Source organism: Thunnus albacares, chromosome 20 (assembly GCF_914725855.1).
Source record: "Thunnus albacares chromosome 20, fThuAlb1.1, whole genome shotgun sequence".
Taxonomy (NCBI): domain Eukaryota; kingdom Metazoa; phylum Chordata; class Actinopteri; order Scombriformes; family Scombridae; genus Thunnus; species Thunnus albacares.
The window spans coordinates 13,917,114-13,938,639 of NC_058125.1; the positions used below are offsets into that span (position 1 = coordinate 13,917,114).

General features: G+C 38.9%; 1 protein-coding gene across 2 annotated transcripts in view; it reads left to right on the forward strand.

Moving 5' to 3' along the window:
* LOC122971210 (protocadherin-15-like) overlaps positions 1-21,526 on the forward strand; it is a 201,369-nt gene that overhangs the window by 161,881 nt on the left and 17,962 nt on the right. For both annotated transcript variants that reach the window (XM_044337759.1, XM_044337760.1), the window contains 5 exons: positions 342-430; positions 6,015-6,191; positions 6,720-6,938; positions 8,344-8,352; positions 10,561-10,671. In XM_044337759.1, coding sequence (XP_044193694.1) covers positions 342-430; positions 6,015-6,191; positions 6,720-6,938; positions 8,344-8,352; positions 10,561-10,671 — 605 coding nt within the window. The remainder of the gene's footprint in view (positions 1-341; positions 431-6,014; positions 6,192-6,719; positions 6,939-8,343; positions 8,353-10,560; positions 10,672-21,526) is intronic.

Consider the following 21,526-nt stretch of genomic DNA (forward strand, 5'->3'; position numbering starts at 1 on the left):
TGCGTATATTTGATTTTTGAGACTTGTGGCAGGGGTCTATAATCCTTTCCTATAAGGAGGTTATTTAATCTTCTATTCTACATTTTCCTTAAAACAAATTTGATAAGATGATTTGCATATGTTCCAATAAGATTTGCACTGCTCCCATAATGTAAAAATGTGACTGACTGTGAAAACAAATTTAGATTGTCACAAGCATGAAGCATAGTTGGATTGGAAAAGGTTATCTTTTGCAATTCAACACTTGGTGTTCAGTGTAATCATTAACAGCTGAACATGCTGTTTTAAGCTCAATTTAAATGCTGAAATGAGTCTCATTTGCAATTTTTTCTGCTGTTTAGGTGTCAGTTGTGAATCAGCTGGACATGCAGGTGGTGGTATCAAACGTCCCTCCAACATATGTGGAGAAAAACAAAGACAAACTGCTCAGGTAACTAGTAGTATATCACTACTTTTGTATTAAATTCTTGCACTCGTTGAAGTCCGGGGCACTACCCTTATCTAAAAAAAATTATGTTTAATTAATCGGTTTTAATCAGTCTCATAACCAAAAATTGGAATTCTTTACAATACATTGACCACTGTGTTCTGCTTCAAAGAACACAGACATCATCTTGCTCATAAATGAGGACATTTATTTATAGCTAGATGTCTAAAGAATACATTATGAAGAAAATAACCAAGCAAATAAATAAAAGATCTTTAAATGATAAGATGAACCTTAACTCAGTGGGCAATAGTGAAGTGAAGTATGTGACTCAGAATTATCAAAGAAAATGGTGGGACTCCAGGGAAAAATTAACTTCTCAAAGGGAATTATTTCTTACTCGACATCAACTCATAATCACAGAATCACAGTGTGGATTATGCCTATTTGTTGAAGCATTATGCAAAGATTAATCTGTTTAGGGTGGTTCTGAGGTTGGTGTGCAGGCTTGCGATGCTTCCCAGCAAGCTGCAGACTGGTCTGCCTGCAGGGCTCCGCCGTGAAGGTGCCTTCGCTGTCAGCTACACTCCCAGGCGGCTCAGTGGAATGCAATTAGTTGCCGAGCGACGAGGGCCCAACAGCAAGGTGTACCAGCTGGTCCAGTGGTCTTGTTTCAGGGCCGAAGGGCAGAGGTCCAGCGGCCTTGTTTCAGGGCCGAAGGGCAGAGGTCCAGCGGTCTTGCTTGGTGGTCCTGGTTTTCGGAGGCCGTCAGATATGGGCCAGCGATGAGTGGCAGCTTCTGTTGAGTTCTTGTGATTTTGGCTGAGTTTCAAATAAAATTTTAATCTGGCTACACTAACTTCTTCCAAGTAGGCTCGGGTAATTCCATTGGCTGGATGAAAAACTTCAAAGGAAATACTACAATATTTAAATATGAGGCTTCTTGGTACAAAAATATAAAACAGACAAAAAGAAAACGGTTCTTCAGTTGATACAGAGGCACAGAGGCTTGTTTCAGAGAAAGAGTAAAAATGTGAGTGTACTCTAGGTGAGAAACAAAAGAAAATAAAGGAGATGTCTAGAGGAAAGAAAGAAACAAAAAAGGAGCAGAGTTGAGGGCCAGCCTGAAGCGCGGGAGTCAGGCTCTTTTATCAACTTAGCCCAGACAGGCAGAGTTTTGGGCATGTTTTGGGCATGGGGAAGATACTTCACACCACAACCTTTTAATGAATATTAATTCCCTTTGTTCTCCAGGGAAACGTGGTGTTGAGCTAACATGGCGGCTTCTGTGTGCCTGAAATGACAGCTCATGTTTCCTTTGTGATTTTAATTCAAGTTTTATGAGCAAAAAGTCACATACTTCAACACTATGGTCAACTAATCATGATTTCAAACATAACATTGTATAGTTATTGTGTAAAACCATGATAAACACATGTATAACAATAGCTCTTGTTTCAGCATAAATCATACACAAGAAATTCCTGAAATCCACAACTAATCACTTCATCACATCTTCAATGCTGCTCTCATAGATGCACAGAGTTAGACAACAGTGAATCGATTACACAAGAAAAATAAAAGAAAAATCACAGTCTTACACAACATGATATTCTTAACATGCAATCTTGATTGTCTTCAGACAAGCTCACAAATCTTAACTCCATTCCAGAGTTCAGATTCTTTGTTCCCTTTGATCTGTCTGCAGCCAGCAGGGGGTCCTGGCCATTTGTCTGTGTACATATAAGAGAGAGAGGAGAGGAAGAGAAGAGTGGTTGTTTATTCAATCTCCTTGTTCTCTGGCTAAAATAACCAAAGGAATCATTTTATTGTCTTCAGATCTAGCTGTTACTCCGTTATCTCCCCAGCCATCTGTCTTTCAGGGATGTTTTGAGGGACAGTGTTTGGTCTGTGCAGTGTCATTCTGTCACTTCCCGCTGGGAGGATGAAAGTGTGAGTTCATGCAGATCTCCCTGTCTGTCTGCACTCACCTCTGTGTCTCTTTTGTAGAATTAAAGAAAGGTTTTGTCCAGTGGAGCTAAAAAAAAAAAAAAAAAAAGCAAGGCTGTCCTCCTACACAACATACATTTTATGGTATAATTTACTGTAGCTGTCATTCTACCTTGCCTTTATCTTATCTAGTTTCTTCCTTTTATGTAACACATTGATAGATCTATAGAGTTAAGCTGCCATGAGAATCAAACTCTACATAAAAAATACATTTCTTATTTTAAAGAAGAATGCTGATGCTCCTACAGTATCTAGGGAATAATCAGCTTCTGTTTGGCATGTACTTTCAACAGAGTACATGCTGTTGGTGGACACCTTGTCTGTTGAACCGCTGACTCTCTGCTCACACAACATTTATTGCTAGACTTTAATAGACAAACAATTGCCCACTCACCTGCTCAACTCGTATGAAAAATCTTTAAAGATATGTAATTTCACAGAACAGTGGAGCAATACAGTTGAAGAACACATCTGGCCGTCCTTATGTGCGTCACTGATTTGTATGCAAGCCTAGAAAGTCAATAAAGGTTGTAAGGAATTTGTGCACAAATGGTTTTGTTATTTTAAAGGGGAATTATGAATTATTATTGTGCATTAACTCATATGAGAGTATGTATAATAATAAGGAAATAATTGGCTTTGTTGGCCACACGAGAGGTCAATTAGAATTATGATTGTTATTAATCTTAATTATGAATAGGGTATAAGGTCGTTTAAGGTTAAGTGACTGAGATGCAAGCACAAAAAAGCAAACAAGTTCACTTTAGGTTACACACACATTTATTACTAATACTACAACATTTTACAAACAAGACACAAGAGGGAAAGGGAAAACTGGTGCACAAGGCTATGGCTAGTGAATTATTGGAATGAATGATGCAGAGTTATCTATTGTGTAGTTCTTATGAGAGACCTGACAAACAAATGAGATGGCTGATTACCCGAGAAGCAGCGAGTCAAATCAACAGCTTAGTTCTGAATTGCCAATTGAAATTACAAATTATGAAAGCACCATGGTTTAAGCAAGTTGATGAAGAAGGCTTGATGATGGAGTGGCTTCTCACAGAGAATGTAGTTTGATGTGCTGGGGTAAGAAGCTTGAGTCTGGATCTTGTAATGATGAGTAAGTCTGCTGGTCCGGTTTTGAAAAGTTCCCATTGGAAGAGAGCTCCTGGTTTAGGCTCTCCTAGTTTTGATTCTTAAGTCATGACTCTAGATTATGAGGTTTCATCTCCTATTGTTTTGAATCACACCTTCCGACTGGCAAAAAGCAAGAGTTAAAATCAAGCGCAAGGACAAGAACAGCCTGGTTTCTCAGATAAGAGACTATTTTAAATTTTTGGTCTACCCCCCCAGAAGATGCATCCTGGCCAATCACAGGGATTGCAGAGTTCTGGGGGGAAGAGTAAATCGCCTCCTGTCCATAGACAAGCAGGTTCAACTCCTGAATGCTGTTACTCTTTTAATTGTTAATGTGAATCTTATAACAATTGCATGATTTCTAATTTTGCATTTAGGATAGTAGCTTTAGCATTTTTAGAGTGGAACAAGCAGAGTGGTACTAAACATGATGTTACTGTTATCAAAGATGATGGGACTGTGTTAGTGATACAATTCCTGGCTTAAAAACAATGGAACAAAAGTATAATTAAACCACATAACAAGACATATTGTGATATACACACACATACTAACATACAGTATTAATTTTCTTTAAATAAATCTACATTTTAAAGTCCCTTGTTCTCCTTGATCTGACAGCAAACGGCTGGGGTCCATGCCATTTGTGAGGATGTTTGTATGTGTATGTCTGTACGACTTGTAAGGTGTTTGCTACTTTGATGCTAGTTTGCCCAGTGTCCTAAAAATCAGAGTTCACAGTAAGATTAAGTTTGGTCCCAGCTGGTCTCTGTGGAGGGTCAAAACGTGACAGGATCAGTTTGTGGTTTAGTGACCATGCAGGAGATGAGGTTGTTCCTTATCTGATCTTTCCTGTTGGCAGGATGTTGTTTATGGTCTGGTGAGAAGTTTGGAAATCTCACTGACATGTGTTGGCCAGCACTCCTGGGGGAGTTGAAGAGAGGGCTGGTCCTGTTGTTTGCTGGTTTGTACTGTTTGCGTACGAAACATGAGGGGACTTTCCCCTTCACAGTTCAGAAAAAGTCAGTTTTGTATTATGATAGGTGTACAAGTTAACAGTCATACCAGTATATGTTATGTAAATCAAATTTTAACCTTGATTGTGTGCAACTGTGGATTATTCCAGTCTGTGATTCCTTTATTGATTTAGCTGTAGTGTGCCTTCATAGGAAGGACTCAAGCTGTAATTGCCACCATGGGGAAATTGATAAAGAGCACAAACAGTCCTGTGTTTAAAAATAGCACTTTTATCATAATGAAGTGTACTAGTAAGAATAAAGTTGCAGTGCTTTATTGAACTAGAAACCACACTGGGATAAAGAAATCAAAGGATCGAGCTGTGGTTACAGAAGACTATAGGGATATACTTCCCCAGGAATGTTTTTAGGCTAAATTCAAACAATGATGATTTTTGGAAATAGATGATTTACAAAATGTTGACTTCCCCCACCTTCTGTCTCTTAAAGCTAACACACAAATACTCACTTATATTTGCCCTGAAAAAATGACCTAATCAACACCACAGTGGCAGCTTACATGTAAGATACTATCTCACGCCACAATCTGGCAACTTCATTTTCATTCATTTGAAGAAGAGCAAGATATTAATACAAGACACAAAATGCATTATTCATTATACGATATGGTATTTTTGCCATGTACACTCTCACCAGTGGGCCTTTCTGCACCTCCCACATACACCGTATAACCTGATAATGATGTTTTAAAGCATTTACCATCTTTTCTGTCTACCTCAATTTTTCTCTAGCTCATACACACACACACACACACACACACACACACAAGTAGGTATAGCTATCTTAGTGAGGGCATTCAATGACATTATGCATTCCATAGCCCCTAACCCTAACCTTAACCATCACAACTAAATGTCTAACCCCAACCCTTACCAAACCTAAACCCAATTCTAACCTTGACCCTAAAACCAAGTCTGAGCCCTCAAACAGCCCTTTGAAGGTGTGTCAAAAAGTGAGGACCAGCCAAAATGTCCTCACTTCCCAGCTCTAAAACTCAAATTGGTTCTCACAACGATAGCCATACAAGTACACACACACACACACATACACAAACACCTTAGCGGGACCATTCCTGCTGTGAGCAGGTGTTTCTGGGGGGACAGGATTCAATATTGCACAGCATGGAGTCTGCCTAGCTGACAGGATTAAAAAAAATGTGTTTGTTTGTGTGTGTGTGGTGTGATAAGACTGTGAGAGCTTGGTCTTTGCATGTTAAGAAATGTGTCTGTCCATGCATAGATATTATACATCACACAGTCCACAAAGGTGAATTTTTGTACGTGTGTTAATGTGTGTGTGTGTGCGCATGTCAACCATGTAGGTATCCTGCTGGAGTTCAAATAGAAGTGAGATAAATGCTTCTTCTGTTTAATCTAAAGCTATTATTTTTTCATCCTCAGTATTTTGGAACACTATGTCCAGGAACAGATACCCGGAGCCAAGGTTGTCGTGGAAACCATCGGGCCCCATCGCCATGGCGAGGGAATGGAACAGGAGGACTACACCAAGTCGGACCTAATGATTTATGCTATTGACCCGCTGACAAACAGAGCTGTATCTAGACAGGAGCTCTACAAGTGAGAACTTTGCCAACAAATCGATGAATAGTAAAATGGCAGCTCTCCAAAAAGCTTTGTTCTATAATGTAAGACAGGACCTAACCTAAATTACATCTCTATTAAATCATTCCTAAATGAATTGGCCTCAATTAGTTTTTGGAGTGCTGCCACTCACACAAGTTTTCAGGTATTTTGTTGAGGTTAATTTTGTACTTTCTGGAAGTGTACCCAAAAGAGAAGACAACTTGTGACTAGTAGTCACTTTAAGGGTCAGGTATACAAATTAATAGAAAACTACCTACTAGTTTTATAACAGAACAAGTAAATATGTGTCAGAATTTAGTGTGAAATCTATGACTCTGTGATCAATTTGCTGTGTGGTTAACTGTTTGACATTTAGCTGGCAGGGAATTGTGGCCTTCACCAACACATATAAACACTTGTTTGATGTTGGCATCACTTCTACTGAGTAACAGAGGTCAATGTGTAACGATTATTCTCAAATGTACTTGGTCTCAGTCACACGATTGTGTTTCTCATCCCAAGGTTTCTTGATGGTAAACTCTTGGACATCAACAAAGAGTTCCAGCCCCTCCTCCCTCCTGGTGGGCGGATTCTGGAGATCCGAACCCCTGAAGTGGTGACCAGTGTAAAGAAAGCTGTGCAGGCCGTTGGCTATACAGAGGGGGCACTGTTGGCTCTGGCAGTTATCATCATCATCTGCTGTGTCCCCGCCATACTGATAGTCATTATCACCTATAGACAGTAAGTAGGAGAGGATCTTTAAGTTTAGTGAAACATTGCGACAATAGTCCGACTCAGTGCGAGGCCCAGAGCTGGGGAGAGCAGCAGGCGAGTGAACTGTCAATCACAGCTGTCCATCAACACCCACATGGCAGACATCTTAGCCTACTATACGTCTTCAAATCTTATTAACAGAGCAAAAATTTCCAAAATAACCACCAGCACACCTATTACAGGGCCAGAATTTAGCGATTGAGACCATAATGACTTCTTGAAAACATTATTCACTGAAGTATTTCAAGAGAGAGGTTGATGCTTTTTGAATGGGAGCCAATTGGAGCCAGTATCTAGCGGTTGTCAGTTGCATTGCCCTTTAAGGTACATTGGCTTCAACCTTAAGCTGTGCTAGTTGCCACTTGGATGTGATATACAGTAGGAATAAACTGTGACTTCCAAACAGTTAAGGCCAGTCCTCACGACACAGTTTTCTGTCATTCTTTTAGTCACACAACTCCATTTGCATGTATGTGTCTTTCCTTCCCAAATCTCAGACACTCTCTCCCATTTTTTTTACTCCATTTATTTTCTCTTGCACTTGTGATATTAAATCTTTCGCAGCCCAACATAACAGCCCAATAATAAATCCTTTGAAATCTTTTGAAGCTTATAATGCTCCTTGTAATGTACCTCTGAAGGTGTGAATTCTGAGTTGGCATCATAAGGCATCTCAGTCACTGATGTAATTGTGCTTGAAGGGAAACCATCTACTTCAAAGTGGAGCTTTTAGGCTTTTATTTCAAATAAGAATAGTAACAAAGGTAACAAGCCATCTAGATAGTTTATGATTTTTGTGCACAGACAGTCAGACAAATAGATGAAGCTGACAGTCTCTCCCACAGGACGTCATCCTTTAGCACTATTTATCATTTTATCACCTGGGCCAGTCACCTCCCAAGATGATTCAGCATGGCAGCCTGTCCCACAGAGCCATTCCTAATAGTTTGTTTAGCTAACCACCGTGAAAGGCTATTAATTTCATCCGTCTCCCTAACACACATAAACAAGCACACACACACACACACACACACACACACACACACACACGATCAGTGCATTTTGGAGACAGCTTCTCATCTCCTGGTGAGAAAGGGAGACAAATAACAACAGACGGAAAGGAGAGAAGAGAAGAGGAGAGGAGAGGAGAGGGCAGATTTGAAAAGAGAAAAACAGAGTGGTAATCATCAGCATAATAATCACCAGTCTTTCATTTTGCTAAATGACTGTAATGAAGACCAATTGTCCGACTCTGCTTGTAAATTATAATAAGGAAAACTGGCTAACAAGAGGTACTGTGTGATTTATGGTTCCAATAATCACTAATCTTTCTCTTTCTCTGTCTCTTGCCTGCTGTGTCTGCCGTCACCAGATTCAAAGAGTGAGTACTGCTTTCATATGCTAAAATATTAACGTAATGACTGTCAAATAACACCTTTTCATTGTGATGAATCTGTTGACTTTCACTGTACAATAAAATGGATGAGAGCAGGAATGGCGGTGAAACAGAGAGGACAGCAGACAATCAAACAAATGAATCCTGAATAACATGGAATCAATAAATGTCCAAGATTGATGCTTTTAATAGTGTGTGTGTGTGTGTGTGTGTGTGTGTGTGTGTGTGTGTGTGTGTGTGTGTGTGTGTGTGTGTGTGTGTGTGTGTGTGCGCGTGTGTGTATAGTCATATTGGAGTCCAGGTTATTATTATGTTGACTAGAGAAGTCCATCCATGCTAGTTGGCTATTTAAAGAAATAGTTTGACATTTTGGGAAATACATTTCTAAGAAATAGTCTTACATATAAACCCCAGTATAACAATGATTTGTTGTTTTTACACTTTGTTTTTATATGGATTCCACAAACAAATTATAATGTGTTAATCAGTGAGTGTTAGAGGTGCTGGTAGGCAGATTTTGTTACATTTGGACAGAACCAGGCTAACAGCCTCCCCCTATTTTCAGGCTTTATGCTAAGCTAAGCTAACTGCATGCTGGCGATAGCCATATACCTACCAAACAAATATTAGGAGGCTATTGATCTTCTCATCTAACTCTTGGCAAAGCAAAAAAGTATATATCCCAAAATGTCAAACTGCCCATTTAAAGCAAGACTATCTAAATTTGAGAGACAAAATAATTATTTTCCTTTACCAAATGAAAAGTTGAATTAGTGATTAAATACGCTCTTGTGCATGAAATTCAATACACTCAGGGTTTTGCCGCTAGAGCCTAACCTGCACTGACATTACCATTGTCTTATAGAGGCTAATGTTAGCAAACTCAATAATATATATAATTCACATTACTGAAACCCTTTGCTGATTTTTGCTGATTCTTTTCTAATTGTTCTACAGTTACACTACATTTTAGCATGTACATGCACAGATAAATATTTCAAAATTTCTACAACAATACTAAAACAAGGAGTAAACACACTGTGCCGAAACATGTTTGTTGTATCCTGGTTTTAATAATAATAATAATACATTTTATTTATATAGTACTTTTCTTAACAATGTTACAAAGTGCTTTACAAAGGAAAATAAAACCAACCAATTGGTTTTGGTCCAATTTCACTCGCTCTCTCAGTTAGGTTGCCTGATGATGATGTCTTTTAAAGCACCTGATGAAACAAAGTCATGTAGAAGGGTAAATGAAGTAATTTGTCCATGAATTTCAATTTTATATTTAGAACGGGATACAAATATTTAGGAAACCACTTGCAGCATAAGTAAATATTGTTAAAATATGTGTGTTCACACAGGGTGGTAGGCCTAGATATAAACTGTAAAGTAATATTTTCTGTGACTCTAGCCAACATGAAGATCAAAATGCTGTTTCAAAGCCTTCTCACCACTGCCAAGAATAAAACCCGGGTGGAGATAAACAGCAGTCTTTACAAGTATCAAAGCGTTTCATGTATTGAACCTCAATACCTTTCGAGTACCAACTAACTTTTGTCCATAGCTCCAGTTATCAAAAGTTAGTATCGAATGCTTGATCAGATTCTTAGACTTGTTTACATATTTGGTCTGATATTTCCTAATTTACATCAAAAAACTTTTCTTACTTTAGACTTCATTCTATTAGGCAAAAATTCTCATTAACACTGATGCATCGAGCATTTTCATTTATTTTGTTAAACACAAAATGGGTCAAAAATGTTTATATTCCTGAAAAGTGAGGTATTGGCACCAAGATATTATTGTTCTTGGCCTAAACATCAACAACAACAAATTTAAGTATATTGAGTCTAAAATACTGCAGTCAGCCTATAAAATTACCACCATGTGTAATTTTTAATTTAAATTGTCAGTTTCAGTATCCGTAATGGTAGCTACAGTTCTGTGTTTCCATATTTTCAAAACATACAGTACAAATAAATTGGTTGAGTTGGTGTGCAGACTTTCTCAAGGACACACACAGAGATGGATGTACTGTTTTTTTTCAAGCCTCAAGCCTGAGATCTCTCTGTCAAAGTTATGAGCCCTCTGTACCCTCCTCATGACCGGTTTATTGCGTTTTTAAGGTTGTGGTCTTACTTTAACTTCAGACAACTAATTTTGTGTTTCCTTTCTGTTGGTGTCCAGACGCCAGGCAGAGTGTGCCAAAACAGCCCGTATCCAGATGGCACTGCCAACAGGCAAACCTGGGGGAGGCACTGCCAACAACCTGTATGAAGAGCTGGGAGACAACGCCATGTAAGTGAAGTGTGAAAGTGGCATTTACATTGATGAGCCAAAGCAGAGGCATTAGATCACATTTCTACGGCTGTTTAACTTCAGCCTTTGGCAGTGTTCCTTCCCTGCTGTGGGGGGTTTGTGGTGTCAGTACATGCAGTACCACAGTATCACATCCCCAACATTTTTTTCTATGTACTCTTGATTCCCTACAAACCAAACATATTATTCAGAAAGCTAAAGTGCCATATTTTCCCAAATTCTCTTCCTTTCATGCATTAAAAACAGAAGACAACAATAAATCTAACAAAGTAAATGTAAACAACAAGAGACACACACATAAATAGTAAATACAATAATATGACATTAAATAAGAACAAATTGCACAGAAACACTAGCATTTTTAAATGGTGACCCCCAAACTACCAAATTGAATGGCTGATGCCTTAAAGGTGCAGTGTGTAGGATTTAGTGGCATCTAGAGACTAGGTGTACAATTCAGTATGAAAACAATGAACAGTGACCTCATAGCAATTTATGGGTACCATGAAAATTTCTTACATAATTGTCACGAAAGCTTGTATTGTATATTGTGGAACCAGACCATTTAATACCTTAATACTTTAACACAACAATTTTGACTCAAGAGAAGATCACTGCACTCATGAGCAAGGTTTAAAAAGACCAAAGACCAAATGAAGAAGACTCTGCACACTTTGGTTTATCCCAATCCTTTAATAGTAAAGCCAAAGGTTGGTTTTGTAGCCCTTCATCAGGACAAATGTTTGACACAAGGGGATCAAAATAGAGCCACCAAATGAAGCACACCTGTGCTCAAATACATATGGAAAATGCTGTTGAACACGATTGTAGTTCCCAAGTTCTAAATACATTGGAAACCCTCCAGATACAACATATCACAAAATGTTGAGACAAGTCAATACAGAAAGCTATCAGGGAATATATTATGTATGTATGTATATATATGTATATGTATATATGTATGTGTATATATGTGTGTGTGTGTGTGTATATATATATATATATATATATATCATATCAACAAGAAAAATCTATATCAGAAATATTAATTATAGGGAAGAAAAGAATTCACAGACCTCAGGAAACCGTGATAAAGTACAGTAACTACAACCATCAAATCCATCAATAAACTCCATCAATACCATGATGCCCACATCAAAATCCATTTACCTCAAAAACACTGCAGTACTCAAAATTAAAAATATGACAACATGAAAAAGTTTGTAGCAGACACCAAAATTAACGATGCAGCAGCGATGATCTTAAATTACCACAGAATCCTAATCACACAAACAGTAACAACTCTTTGATTTCATTCCTTCGGGATGTGTGTACCTTGTAAGTAAACAAAACAACATTAACAGGCACATCAGACCTCTGTGGCATTCTTTGGGTCACTAATGCAACATGCATTCACATCATCATTAGACTTGTTCAACAACCACATTTAAAGGCTCAAAGTCTTGAGCCAGTCTCATGTCAAACTGATGAACAGACTTCTGTACCCACACAAAAAGGCATCTGTTCTTAAACACTTTGTAAATATTTATTGAAAAGAACTTTGAGTTTTATCTTTTAGATAAACTATATATCATAATCTGTCTGAGTATGAGCATTCTGATTGAAATGTGCTGATATTCAGTCAAACACACATCCTCACTGAAATAAAATTTTTATTTATCACACTGAGCTGCTTTGCAGAACTTGCCAAAATCACTCCTAAACTGGGAACCCTTTCAGGGATTTATAGGCTGAGTCAAAATGTCTCTCAAAGTAGCCAGAGACTGTTTGTGAGTATGGCCTCAGAGCTTCTTTTTATAGTCTAGAGACTAGTTTCCTTTCCTTCTTTTAACATTTTGCAGTTGCATAAGACACTGACATGAAAAGACGACACACAATCTTGGATTAATCAAGCAGAGCCTTGTAGCCCCACATCACACTAACACCAAACAAAGCTCTGATTTTTCAATGCATCAATAGTCATAGATAAACCCTGCAATTATATCTTCACAAAGTTCAGCGACACTCAGCTCTTTCCTCGTCAGTTACCCGACTGTAATGCATACCAATGTCCTCACTATACAAAAGATAAAATGAAGGTGAGAGATCTGCCCACGGAACAATATTCTCTTTGAGTGCTGCCTCTCAAGCTTACTACTAGATTTTCATTGATTTGGTAGCTTGCAGTAACAGTGTACAGTGTAATCACTGGCACATTTAAAGAAATATTTATCTTTCTTAGAGGTCCTCCAAATGTGTTCTCTAGGAGTGACCTTTTTCTTCATCGTCCTTTGCAGCAGGTTATCTGAGTTTTGTGAATAAGCTTTTTGGTGATTATGGCAAATTACTTTCTTTACCTTTTATAACCATCTAAATGTTATTCATATTAATTTTGTCCTACACCTCAACTCCTATCAGCGCTGAAGGGCATTACTGCCCATTTATTCTGTAAGTTGCTTTACTATTGTGCAATTTTGTTATATTCTGTTCGCAACTCACTGTCGATCCCCTGATTCTTTGTCTTCAAACTGTGTTTCATTCATCTTCTTGGCAATTTCCACTGGTTTGAAAAATGTTGGTTTGGTTAAACAAGAGTCTAATAGTGACTGCATGTAGAGATACTGTATTAACTTTTATCTGAAAGTTTTAACAACCGCACATACACACACGCACACACACACACACATTCACTCACTCAAGGCAATACAAAGATAGTTCATTTATAATTCCTTACTGAAGCGTTAAGAAGAAGTTGAGAGGAACTCTTATCAGCATTACATGCATCACCGGTTTCCTGTCTGTCCTTGATATGCTTCCCTACTCCCATTAACATGAGAGCAATTCATGTGCAAGATGGCGGGAACTATCTCCAAATGACAACAAGGGATTTCCAAGTGTGTGGGTATGTGTGTGTGTGTGTGTGAGAGAGAGAGAGACTAACCAGTCCAAACAATCCTCTGAAAAATGTGTGCGGAAATGAACTTGGATATGAGATAATTGAAATAAATGCAGCCCGTAATTTCTGAAGACCACCCTGGGCGATAATTAATTCTATTGATAAGCTGCAGAGCATGTTTAATTGTAGTGGGGAAGGGCTTTTTGTGTGTGTTGGTGTGTGTATGTGTGTGTGTGTGTGTTTGCAAAGTAGGTAGTTTGGGATTTTTCTGTAATTAGCATATGTGTGTGTGTTGCATATCACTGCCATCTTGTAGGGACTAAATATTCCCCAACGAGTATAAAACCAGGCAAAGGGCAGAAGTTTGCACATTCATAATTAAGGTCCATTATCAAACTGCTCAGTAGACTGACTTTTGAGGCATTTTTCCTCTTTTAATTACCTTTGGCTGTTCTCTTGACAGGCTTTGGTTTTAATGTCTATTTTCAATTACCTGTGAAAAATTGAGTGTTCTTCAACTTATTATTAGCAGCATTTTAAATGAGGCGTGTTTTTTTTTTTCTGGATTAAGAATCATGTTATTTTTCAACACAGCACATTATCAGTTATCATAGTTACAGTCACTGTCACTTGTGCTGCAATTGATCAAGAACTAGATTTGTTTTAATATTTTAGGCCTGCACGGTGAAAATGTAGTTTTGTTACGACATGCACTGAAATATTTACTGTTTCCCCGCTCATGTGGCTGATGTAAGTTTTTTCCCACATAATTGTCATGGTTAATAACTGGCAGGAAACAGTTTAAGACAAAGTTAGACCTTAAGCTTATGCAATATGCAGTAAAAAAAAAACAACTAATTATTCACAATCATATTGAAAAACTGCAATTATCACACCAAGATTACCTGATAATATTGACATTGTACTCAAGCATTTCTTTAAAAAGCAAATATGACAAAGGGATAATAGCTTACATATCCTAATTTAATTAAATACTCCAAAGAATGATCTGACGTGATTAACATCTCTAAACAAAATGAAGTTATCCTTTAAATTCGAAGGGTTTTCAAAAATTGATACATTGATACATGATATTGTATATTGAAGATGGAGTATTGCTTTTCTTAAAAACGGATCAACTGAACTGGATGTGAGACAACTTAAAGATAAATCTCTGGTCTTAATCTCATAATGGCAACCACTGGGGTAAGGAAATTAAGTTATGAAGGTTGGCAGTTGTACTTTGCAGACAGACACTGAAAAATTATTGACAAATGTTTGCTCTTCTCTCAACAACTGCAAGGTACTTTCCCCCTCCCCCCCTTGGACAACAGTAGATGGTTTTCATTGTACAGTGTAAAATATACATAATACAGGATTACAGGGACACTTAATTACAGGGGTCACACAACAGAGACAAAGACATGGATTGACACTCTACACACCACAAACTGGATTTCTTATGTAACCCTTCCAGGACAAATAAACGCTTGAAACGTTTTGTCATATGGCAGCAAAATGAACAAATTTCATCCTAGTGTGCCTCTACTTATTTACTCTAAATTATTATTTTATACTGTATATACACCCTATATGCCCTTTCTGCTAGCTCTTTTCTTTCACAACTTTGAACATTTTAACGTCATTCTTTGTTATCATTTCATCATTCTACTTTTCCTGTTCTCGTGTTGACTAGTGCATTCATCTGTCCATCTTCTCTTGTTCTCATCTATCCACCTTTATCCATGAATGACAGACAAAAGTGAGTAGGATGTTGGAAATTGTTTCATATCTGTGACTAGTTTGACACTATGCAGTGACAGTTTCGTGTTTGTGTCCATGCTCGTCTGTGGTTACTGTTGTTTTATGTGCAGGGTAAATTGTACTTTGGTAGATCAGAGAGCAAAATTGTGTAGCTGAAGGTTGATTGCGCTTTTGGCGAATCAGTGGTGATTTATAAATTCTGGTAGAGTTGATTTGTTTGCCTTTGCACAGAAGTAGACGACCATGTGCTTTGGAGTACCAAGAGTCTGCAGAGTTTCATCACAGTCACAAACTATTACACTGATTTAAGAGATTAGCACACCTTGAACTAGCGAGGTGGATTTAATCAGTTTTTTGTTGGAAGGAAATCTGCATACTCTCAGAACTCCACAACACAGACTTTTCGATCCCGCCCCAGCAGATCTGGCATTGTTTATAGCTGTGATGCGGTAGTGTCTTTGTAGTGCACCACTTTTAGGATATATACAATCTATTTACAATCCTTTTTCCCCCTGTGTTTCAGCAATATTTTTTAGCACTCCATCTCTTGCCACTGTGGTTAAAAAAAAAAAAAAGCACAGAAATAAAATACCGTTACCTCTTTCAAGAGCACTCATCCATTTCCTGTCATTCCTTTCCTCATTCATCTACTAATGTGAAGTCTCTTCATGTCATTTATGCAACAGCAGCTCTAGCAGATGTTCTGTTGTTTTATCTCTTTTCTACCACTCTATTTATTCTTCTGTTATAACCCCCCTTTATAAAACATTTTATTTAACTATTCTGTGCATTGCTGCTCCTTCATTTAAATTCATTCAGTCCCTATCTCCCTCTTCCATTTCATTTAGCTCTGATTTTTCTAATTACATCTTCCCTATTCATTATACCCTCTTCTCCCTCATATTTTATCTGTAATTCTTTTATTATTTCTCCCTTCATGCCATCTTTCTTTTTCATCTTTTTTCCTTCATCCATGCACCAGCCGGTCAAACCACAGTGGCGGTGGTAGTGGTGGCAGCTTGGATGAAAGCGATCGTCAACGTCTGATCTCAGATTTTGCCACCCGCGCAATCGCTGCCCATCGGCAGTGTGTTGCTAATGGAGGGGTGCTCAACAACCTGCCCAAGTCTGAGTCCAACATCACATTTCTCTCTGATGAAAACCCCCTGACAATCAAAAATCCCATTTACCATGAGGACGGGACTCTGAGTAGTCCAGAGACTCTTGGTAGAAGCCAGAGAAGAAGAGACCTTCTTGGGAATTTCTCTCCTTCCAGGAAAGGCCTTCGAGAGGCCTGGCTGAGGCTCAGCTCCCCTGGAGGTGATGTGGGATTCAGTGGATACAGCGGCAGTGACAGTGGATGGGGATCTGGGGGTGGACACAGCTGGACTCTCCCATCAAGATTGCATCGAAGAGAGATGTACAATACCTTAAAACGTCAAGTGGTCATGGATCCTGTGCAATGGGAGCTGGAGCTTCTGAAGGCTGAATTCAAAGAGAGCAAAGATGCCGGTCTGGATTCAGGATTTGACCGTGGGTTGGATTCAGACCTGATGGGGAGCCCAAGCCTTGAACCCAAGCTGACAGTCAAAGAACAAGCCAGACAGTTCGAGCAACAGGCGCTCCAGGAAATGAGACAAAGGCAAAATAGAGATTCGCGAGGATCTTTGTCACCTGATATTCTTCTTGCTGTTTTCCCGGATTCTCCTCAGCATCTGAGGAACAGCCCCATCCACAATGTCCAGACTAAAGAGGGTCCCCCAAGTATCATCGTCACCCACAGTGATGGAGGGACCCCTCCACCGAGTCACAAGCCAACTCCTCCGGTGCTACGGCGCTTTGGGGCAAATTTAACAGGAAACCAGAATGCAGAAGACAGACTTCAAGTCCATTTAGAGGTTATACCTGATCCTCCCTCAACTCCACCACCACCACCTCCACCTGCATCTCCATCACCACCACCACCGCCCTTTACCGCTGCTCCTCCTCCTCCTCCAACTTCTCCTCCTCCTCATGACCCTATCTCCTCTCCTCCTCTCCCTCCTGCATCATCTCACTCTAATCACACAGAAAAACAGGCACCTCCTCCTCCTCCCCCACCTCCTCTGCCTCCCCCGCCTCCACCTCTCCCTCCCCCTTTGTCGCCCTCACTCCTACGACCATCCACCTTTGTCCTACCGTCAATTTCGGAGGCGCCAGCCCTGCGACCCTTGTCCCTCCGGCCACCTCCACCGCCCCTGCCCATGGAACCTGAACATCCCCGAAAAGAGTTGAAAGGGATCTTAAAAAACATCCAAAACATTGCGGAAATTGAGAAGTCAGTGGCCAACATGTTCAGCCAGATAGATCAGAAACAGATCCCGCTCAAAAAAGTGATGAAGGGCCGGGCCTCCATTGATTCTCTCGATTCTCTTGACTCCTTGGATGCATTAACAGTAGTAGCAGCAGCAGCAGCAGCCGCAGGAGGAGAAGGGGAGGGAGAAGATGGAGGTACAGAAGGAGCAGGAGGAGGAGAAGGAGGAGAAGATCCCTTAACTCCACAGATTCAGCCCAACCCAAACATGAACTCTATTGTGGAAGAGCTTGAGAAACGATTCCCCTCTCAGTCTACAATGCTCTAGCCTTTGCCTTTCTGATACGGAAAGAACACAGAGGGGAATTTCTTAACATTGTTACGTAGTTGCAACGGAGCTGTCAAGGAACTGATGCTCAAAATAGCTGAGTGGGATCCACTGATTTGGTGATTTTTACTGTGCTACGTCTGTGCTCTTCGAACAAGACTTACTGTTTTCTACATAGGAAAAGAGAGAGAATGAACTAGGCCTAATAATAAAAACTCATGAGTAGAAGAAAGATCTCTCTCCTCTTAAATGGTACTTGTTGCTAACAGAAAAAGAGAAGGAGGTACTATAAGGGAGATGGTGAGAGAGCAAGAAAGGTCACATCCTGCAGAGCCCCAATAAATTCAGTTATGTACAGTAATAGCTGGATATTCCTACAAGTGATTCAGATTAAAGGTTGAAGGACGAGGAGGAAAGGATAATCAGGTTAAGACGTCCAGTTTTTTTTTATTTGTGTCCCCATTTAAGTGAACCTGAACTACTAGGAGGAACTCAGAGGCCTGGTTCCCAACACAACGCCAAAGTAGTTGTTTGGAGGGTTACTCACTGTCTGCTAAGGCCATTATTTCTAGTTTCCACACAGACAGCATTTCTTGGGCTTGTTTTTTTAATTAATGCTGGGGAAAATTGTCTTAAGTAGCTGCAGATGGGAGCTGTGAAATCAAATGATTAGAAGTGGCAAAATGTCTCCTGGTTAACTTTCAGCCTGACTACTATCATTAACATTTTACATCAGCGCCAAGTAATTGACATTTTTGTCAGCAACAAATTATAATCAGTCAGTAACAGACAGTATCTTTCTCAAAGAAAGTTGACAAGACACATGATTGTTGATGGATTGGACTACTTGCTGTTGTGAGTAGCTGATTACAAGTTGACTTCTAAACCGATTCTAGATGAGCAGGGTGTGAGAAGGAAAATCAAACAGAGGAGAGAACATTGTTAAACCCTCACACTTTGATTGAACTGTGTTTGACAGGCTTTCTTCTTATTTTCTTAGCAAGGACACTTTTACAGGGCTACATGATTAATGTCACGTTTTGCTTTTGCTTACTGTTACATCAGTATACACAGTAAGGTAGTGACATAATGCTATAACACTTAATGTAAGATCACAGCTTAATTTCTCTGTACATCTGAGACTATCTGTAGGCTGCTATCTGTAAACATCCATTCATCTTTGCACTTATGTTGAGTCAATGCATAACTATCTTTTCAGTACAATATTCATATCAAGACTTAGTACATTAACATGAAAATTAATTAAAAGTTGTGTTGCTACGAATTACAAAAACAGACATGGTGAAGGCGTAACAATCCATTAAATCCCCTTTTTTTGCTTTTTATGTTTGTCCTTCTGTCAAATTCTCATTTAGTTGGTAGTTCATACTCATATTTTTGTAAACACTCAATTGTCTCTATAGTTCCCTGTAGTCAGTCTTAGCTCTTAAAGGTTTGCACACAGTCTTTCTGTTGTTCTCAGTCTGTTTTTTTAATTATTTTCTCATTTTCATTAATGTCTTTAATTGATTTCATGTTTCCACTTCCCTTTTGTCTCCCATTGTGTGCGTTTATTGAAAATGGTCCCACGTTGTCATTTCAAGTTCTACAGTGTTGTGTTGATGTCTGGTTTTTCAAGGATTTTCAAAGAGTGAATATGTGTATATGGGTGTGTAGCAACATATTTTTAAATATTTTATGTAGAGTCATATTTTTCTTAACAATATGTGCTAAATTTTTATGAACATTTTCTAGAAGGTTCTATTGTTTCTTTTCCCTCAAGGCTTCTCTTGTGGAAATTATTGTGCAGGTACTTTTGGAAATAATTAATATTGAAAATACAAAAAGGCCATGGACATTTTTTCAATAAAATATGTGGTGCTAACTAGAGTATTCAAGACAATATTTATTTGACTGAAAAGTTGAAAACACTCAAAAAACTATAATTTAGAATACGGAACATATTAAATGGTGGACATAAATATACACTAGTGGTTCACTATTACCTTAGTGCTATAATCATAAACATTGTAGAAGTTGCCGTCTCACTTTAGCCTGAACTGCTGCCAACATGTAGTCGCAGTCCTGCATCGTTACCACTTTTGGTACACTTACCAAGATAGAAACCCTAAACATATACATTCATCCTGATTCTTTTCAGCACCTTTTTTCCCCAAAAATGCCTCAGGGAGGAGAAGAAGTGGAACGGCAGTGCCATGCGCTTGTGCAAAGTGGAGCAATCAATTGACCAGCAATGACGGCATCTGTGCAGTTGTTTTCTCTTGGTGGAATTGTGCCCGAAAAGTCCACAGAGGTAGCCATGTACAAAGGCTGCTACAATTGTAGCATATTAATGAGAAAATGCAATGTTTCACTCACCTCAGATATGAGATACTGTGTTTTACGAAAGTCACATAGCCACAGAAGGTCAAAATGAATTCACTGACCTATAGTTTAGACCACTCATCCATCAATCACTGTCTACTTATAAAATTACGTAACATAGAATATGCTTAAGTTACAATACATTGCTGTCCCATTTAAAAGGCTGTCTATCTCCAGGTCAGTGGGTTCGATATAGTACTCAGAGCTGTAGTGATGTGTTTTCAAGTTGGCAGATTCATTAGAAGGCTTAGTTGGGCAATTGCCTTCAGCCTCATGCGCAAGCGTCTTTGGTAAAAATAGAATTAATTCAAACTAAATGTTATTGCAATGATATGGTGGAAATGTGCAATTTGCATTCATGTTTTTGCCTTTATTTGATAGTTGAAAGCGCAAAGAAACAGGAAACATGGGTAAACAAGTACTGCGTCCACAATCAAACTGCAGACATTGCAGTTATGTTGTATATGTCTTAACCAGTAATATATGGTGGAAATGTGCAATTTGCATGCATGTTTTTGTATGATTTTTGCCTTTATTTGATAGTTGAAAGCGCAGAGAAACAGGAAACATGGGTAAACAAGTACTGCGGCCGCAATCAAACTGCAGACATTGCAGTTATGTTGTATATGTTTTAACCAGTGGGCTGTCAAGGCGCCCCTTGCATGCATGTTTTGGTATATATGAAAGTCCACTTAAATTTCTGCCTGCTCAGACCAGCTCTTATCGCAAATGCACACACAGACCTCTGAAAAACATATAAGCTACTTTCATGTATGCTGAGCCTCTTTCTCTTTGATATGTTTTTCTTTTCCTTATCTTATACACATTTAAATGACAAAACTGAGATAAAGTCAGAGTCACAGGGGATGAGATTAACGGGAACGTAATCTGTAATCATTTGTAAGATACATCCTTCCCTTTCCTTTGGTGAAATACCTGTAGCTGTTCTCCAGCATAAGGAATGACAGGTCCGTCTCATCTGCAGTCTCTACTTTGGCTTCTGCTGTTCACAGCTGGAGTAAATCTGATGTGGAAAGCGGTGGCAGCCTTTGAAGCGCTGATCGTAAATTATCTTAAATGTCTACAAGTTGCTTGTAAGCAAAGTGTTGTTTCATTTGTGATTTGGGACCTGTGAGAGGCAGATATCACTGCCATCTGCTAACACAGT